The 5,902-nt window shown below is 38.3% G+C and overlaps 1 protein-coding gene and 1 long non-coding RNA gene across 2 annotated transcripts; one reads left to right on the plus strand and one right to left on the minus strand.

The window, feature by feature from the left end:
* Positions 1-470: 470 nt before the first annotated feature.
* Positions 471-2,024, minus strand: LOC116182296. The gene is made up of 3 exons (XR_004147474.1): positions 1,891-2,024; positions 1,065-1,124; positions 471-1,015 (listed from the first exon to the last, which is right to left on the minus strand). It is a non-coding gene; the product is annotated as an uncharacterized LOC116182296 (long non-coding RNA).
* Positions 2,025-2,129: 105 nt separating this feature from the next.
* Positions 2,130-3,874, plus strand: LOC116182295 (matrix metalloproteinase-19-like). Its single transcript, XM_031502821.1, has 6 exons — positions 2,130-2,269; positions 2,327-2,432; positions 2,478-2,573; positions 2,622-2,848; positions 2,898-3,501; positions 3,549-3,874. Exons 1-6 carry the CDS (start codon positions 2,189-2,191, stop codon positions 3,785-3,787), a joined length of 1,353 nt encoding a protein of 450 aa, XP_031358681.1. The 5' UTR covers positions 2,130-2,188; the 3' UTR covers positions 3,788-3,874.
* Positions 3,875-5,902: the final 2,028 nt, after the last annotated feature.

Below are 5,902 nucleotides of genomic sequence, written 5' to 3' on the forward strand. Positions count from 1 at the left end.
CATAATTCGCAAGTTTACGGGCACAAATGAAAGCACCTCTTTTTCTATTATTAGTTATGTACGGATGTACCGAATAACTGTGGCGGCGAATTTTCTTTCTCCTGTGGTGCAAAAGCATGACAACTGCTTCGTCTTCACTTGACATTTATATGTTAACTGTCAACCCGATAAAAATCGTTCGAAAGGCGATCGACCTATGGACATGAATTGCCAATTTTAGTCGGCCGGATCAATCTGGATACGACTACAGTTGGACCGATCTTCGTCGCCCCGATTTGGTGGACATCCGGCCTAATTCTTATTCAGCATGACCCTATTTAATGAAAATCGCACAGAAAAGGGGTATTTCCATTAGAAAAAGATTAATTCATTTTGGGAGTACAGTACACAATAGCTCAACAAAATTTGATTAAAAAATTATTATCTTATCACAATCTTCTACGAATAGTTTTCTAAACTTTTCCAGGGCTTTTGATGGGTTTTGTCGACTGCTAAGGAGTGCACAGAAGGTTCTTAATTGTTTCAAAAAGGTTTAATGTGTCCCTTAAATGAACCTACCACAGCTTTCGATGCGCTTTTCTAGATTTTACCTCTTTACAACTCCTTACAACGCTCAGGAGGACTCTGGTCCATGCCAATAGGTACGTTTTATATTTATCCAAAGGTGCAATTCTCGGAATTTTTAGGTAGATCTACTAATGCACCTGACAGGGGTGATGTCAGAGCTTTCTATGTTCTTCTCACTTCTCAAATTCTCAGTATTACCCCTAGTTGAAATATATGCACGAATTTTCATTCAATTGCAGTACCTATTTTAACTGTGTATAATTAGATAAAATAAAGCTTATTTCAAATAAACAAATCATAAAACCATTTATACTCGAATTTTTATTTACCTACATAATTCTTACTTTTCGTGCCGGGGCGGCCATCGGAATCGCCGGAAAACCTAGTGACTTCACAGAAAGATCCGGCAGCTCTTTTTCATTCCCAAAGTGTAAATTGCGAGTTAGATCTGTGGATTAATTTCAAATAACTTGTATGCCCCTTCTACGCTTCCGTACCGGAACATGTTTAAGCTGAGATCCCGAAAACGGTTCTCCGCAGGTGCAATGTATAGGTGCCTACCACAAAAAAATGAGATTACAAAAAAGTTTTAAAAAACCATAAGGAATGTTTACATCGAAAAATCCCAAGAACAAAAGATTTCCAAGACAACACACAACTAACTAATTATAATAGGTAAGGGTCAGGATGGAGGTTCAAGGTAATTTAAACAAGTGTACGCCAAATTACAAACACCGTCAATGTCAATACAGTAGGAACGATATAATCATCTCATCTTTCTATAAATTGAAAATGTTAAGAGCTTTCCAGTAGCGCAAAAAATAATTCCGTTTTGCGTACATCAGGCTCACAATTATAGGTATAGGTATTTATGACAGTTAAACACGCATATATTTTAGATTCATTAATATAATCGATGCAGAGACAATTAAATAATTTTCATCTTCAGCAGCATATCGAGTTGTACTATAAAGGTGATGACCTAAAGTTAATTTACAAGGTTATAAACAACAAACATTGCCGAATCATTAATCATAGTTATCCTTATCCATATCATCATTCAATAAAATTGTAATATCATTGACCTTGATTCTGGGCGTCTTCTTTAAAAAATGATGCGTTGTATTTCATTTACTTGTATTCCTTCTGATGTGTAGCAACAAAACTGTAATTAGCGCAACCGCATTTAAATAAAGGTGAAACTGAAATTAAGATACTTTCTAACTTTTACGGTTATATCAGTTAATGTGAACGACATAATCTGGCAAGGAAAGCCCAAGCAAACCAAACGAGACGAATTTTTAGTAAAATACAAGTTTTCACCTTCCTGTGCATTAATAAAGTACGTTATTTTAGTGCCGAATCAGTCACGCTTTATCGAATATTGCCGTTATGGCACATCAGAACACCGTCACATTTTGAATCGTCACTTTTTGCGGTTTTTTAACGAATTGATGCTCAATATCTTCCAAAAAGCGCTCACTGTTGACAACTTCCTGAAGTGAAAACCCGCAGTTTATCTACGCAAATAAAGTTTCCGCAATCGTTCCGATAATGTAATCATTAAACTTAAAAATGGGAGAGTGACCACGGACTTAGCAGTATTATAACAGACTACACGATGAACTATCTCGCCTACCTCTTTCCCGTCTTATTTCAAATCCAAAACCAAACGGATAATATGAACAAATCGATGGTGATGGTGAGTATAAAGTGCAACATTCTTTTGAAATGATGAGGCTTTATGTGTTCAATTAAGAATTATCTGCACGATTTTGGATACTTGCCAATTACAAAAGCAACGGACAATGAAATGAAAGCAGCTCTTCAAGATTACCAGTATTTCATTGGCATGAAACCTACAGGTAATGTAATAACCTTTCTTGAAACGAACACTAAATTCATCATAGGTGAAATGGATAACGAAACTATGGATATGATGTTAAGGCCGCGATGTGGAAAACCCGATGAAGAAAAGGAGCGAACCAAAAGATACACGTTTCTCGGTATGTCGACTGAACGCGGGGTCAATTATTAGTATGCTGTTAGTTTAGGTAACAGCACTTGGGCCAAAAAAGATCTTCTGTACAGGTTTGATAGCTACCCGTTGGGAATCAACTCCAATGATGTGCACGCGGAGTTTAAACGTGCCTTTAATGCGTGGGCGAAATATGTTAAAATGTCTTTCAAACTAGTTCAAAACACGGAAACTAGTGATATTAGCATCAATTTCCGATCTTTAGATGGCGAAGGGAGAAGTATCGGTTACGCATTGCATCCGGTGAGTTCGCACAATTCATATCCTTAAATATTGTAATTGTCACTTCCAGACGCACGGTGTTGTAATTCTGGACAAAGACGAAACTTGGACAATGGAAGGGGAGGGTGTAAATTTGTTTCAAATTGCTATACACGAAATCGGCCACTCTTTAGGTTTGGGCCACAGCAGTAAACGCTCCTCTGTTATGTACCCATATTATCTTGGCTACAATCGCAATGCCGGATTAGATATCGACGATATTAAAGGCATAACGACTCTTTACGCGAGTCACACGAGCGACGCTCGTTCTCCAAAGGGAGATAACACCGAGCTTTGCAGGGATCCAAAAATTGACACGATTTTCACAGCGCCCGATGGTTACGTGTACGTACTTAAAAATAACCAATATTGGAAATTTTTGCCGAACTTCGTAATGGTGGACGGTCCAGATCTAATTCAAAACCGTTGGCCTGGTTTGCCCAGTAAGATTGATGCCGCCTTTACAAGTTGGAATAATGTGACCATCTTCTACAAGGGATTGTATATGTGGAAGTATGTTTTGAATAAGCAATTCGGCGAACCAAAGTTGATAGAGGATGGGTACGATAAGGTACCGAGCCACATAGACGCGACGTTCATATGGAGCGGCTCTGGACATTTGTACTTTTTCAGAGGTAGGCGCTTGAATAACGTGCCCGTTTAATCAAAAACTTTTATTCAGGCGACAAGTATTGGATGTACAACAGTTATAAACCTTTGGGAATGCGCGTTAAGTACATTTTCCCATTACCGATTTGGTACTGGAATGGAGTTCCTAACAATATAAACGCCGCCACATCTATTGGAGGTGATACTTACTTCTTCAAAGGACGCTACTACTATAAATATGACAGCATGAATAGAATGGTGTACGCTGGATATCCGCGAAGTACAGCTAAAAACCTTTTTGGGTGTACATAAATACCCAAAGTGAAAATGGCGGTTTGGAGGTTTCCAAGACAATTGTTTTTTTTTATTAAAGACTGCAAATTATAAATCTTGTTTCAATTGTGCATATTTAGATTTACAATATTTCATACCATATCTGTGTATATTAGTGCAAGAAATGGGTGCCAGCACAGTGCATTGGAACGGTTTAGACTGATCTCTATTGAAAACATAGATTACACCATTAATTCGTTGGATGTAATTTTCCATCTCTTTTGGAAACGTGTGGATTCATGAAGGAAGGTGACTTTTTTTTAACACGTTATTAAAATTTGTTTGCTAGGATTTCGACCACTAAAGGTCATCTTCAGGCCGAACGTCATAAAATGAATGAATACTGGTGTTGATGTAATGTTGTTAGACAGAGAGGATATGTATAGTAGATATATACGCGTTTCAGGTGCGTGTAAAATGTATGACTCGTATAGAAAAAAAATGCATTTTTGGAAATAACATATACTTAGATTCAAAATAGATACAAAATAATCCCCGATTGAGGTGCGCTTTACGTAAATCGTTTACAATTAATCGGGGGTCAAAAAACCACACGTTCGGGAAAGGCTTATGAAAGGGTGTTGTGGAGATGGGTGGTAAATTTGTTTATATAAGTTTAATGCCCGGATTCACAAACGATGATTACGAAAAAAAATATTAGAATGGGAAACAAATGAGCGTACAATCAAAGGTGGCTAACATTCTAATATTTTTAATCACTGATTAATTTTAATCACCGTTTGTGAAACCGGGCATAAGTCGCCCAGATAAGAAATATTAACTTTCACTACATTACACAAATCACCACCTTTGCTTCCAATAATCTAATCCACGAAGAATAACGTGTGATTAGGGCATATAAGGGTTTTGGGTTTTCGGTGACAATCAAACAAATATTAATAAACTCGGAAGGACTCAAAATGAATCGAGGGGCCACTGTTCGGGATTCCATCGACGGCACGTTTCTAACGTTAATGGGTATGGGTAAAACCCGGACCCGGACCCGGACTCGCATTTTGACTGGACTTGGTGGGTAAAACTCGGTCCCGGACTCGGATATTCAACTTTTGATCTTAGGAGATTCAGCGACTTTTATAAAAATGTTATAGTCCTTCAAATAAACCCAAATTCAAGGCGCACGTGAAAAATTAGTTCACACATAGATGCGATTTTTCGATAAACGTTTACAGTAGATCCTTGACAAAAACGGACCTTCAAAGCTTACATATATGTGGAGTGCTCAAGCAAAGCCTCGTGTCCATTACTGGACACTGCCGCACAGACAAAATTCTAAGAAATTGGAGAAGTCCACGCCGAAGACGTAGCCATTTCGCAGTAAGATGACCTGCTGCTGAAAGGAGAAGCTGAGGAATTGCAAAAGGTCACCAGTTACCTTCTACAGACGGAATCCAGGTTCAAGATTTTCCCGCGAGGGTGCGGTGGAAGCAAATGAAAACCGCCACGTTAATGGCCAAATCTAAGGTGGCCCCGATGAAATTGAAGAAAACTCTACCATGGTTAGAGCTTTATGGATTAGTACTGTTCTTAGCTCTTAACATGAGCCAAAGAAACCTTTAACCTCAAAACACCACTTACATTATATATATATATATATATATATATATATATATATATATATATATATATATATATTAGCACTATAGGCCTTGTAAGCCCTTGGCTTGGTGGACAATTGATGCCCATTTTGTCCTATTTTCAGCAGCTGCCCTCCACTCCCGAACCTGTAGTTGCGCTAGATCGCCTTCGACTTCCTTTTTCCACTGGGTTCTGTGTCTTCCTACTCGTCTTCTACCTCCGATTTCTGCTGTCCAAATTTTACTGGGAACTCTTTCTTGGTTTCTTGGTTTCTTATTAAATGCCCCATCCACCTTATTCGTTGTGCCTTTACTACACCTACTATATCAGCATCGTCATACAGCTCCTTCATTTCTTTGTTTGTTCTCCGTTCCCATGTGTCTCCCACTCTTTTACCTCCATAAATTTTTCTCAGAATTTTCCTTTCCCATATGCTGAGTAACAACTGTTCCTGTTTTCTTATCGTCCACACTTCAGATGCGTAAGTCACTACCGGCC

The sequence above is a fragment of the Photinus pyralis genome, unplaced genomic scaffold (assembly GCF_008802855.1).
Source record: "Photinus pyralis isolate 1611_PpyrPB1 unplaced genomic scaffold, Ppyr1.3 Ppyr1.4_unclustered_Scaffold450, whole genome shotgun sequence".
NCBI lineage: Eukaryota > Metazoa > Arthropoda > Insecta > Coleoptera > Lampyridae > Photinus > Photinus pyralis.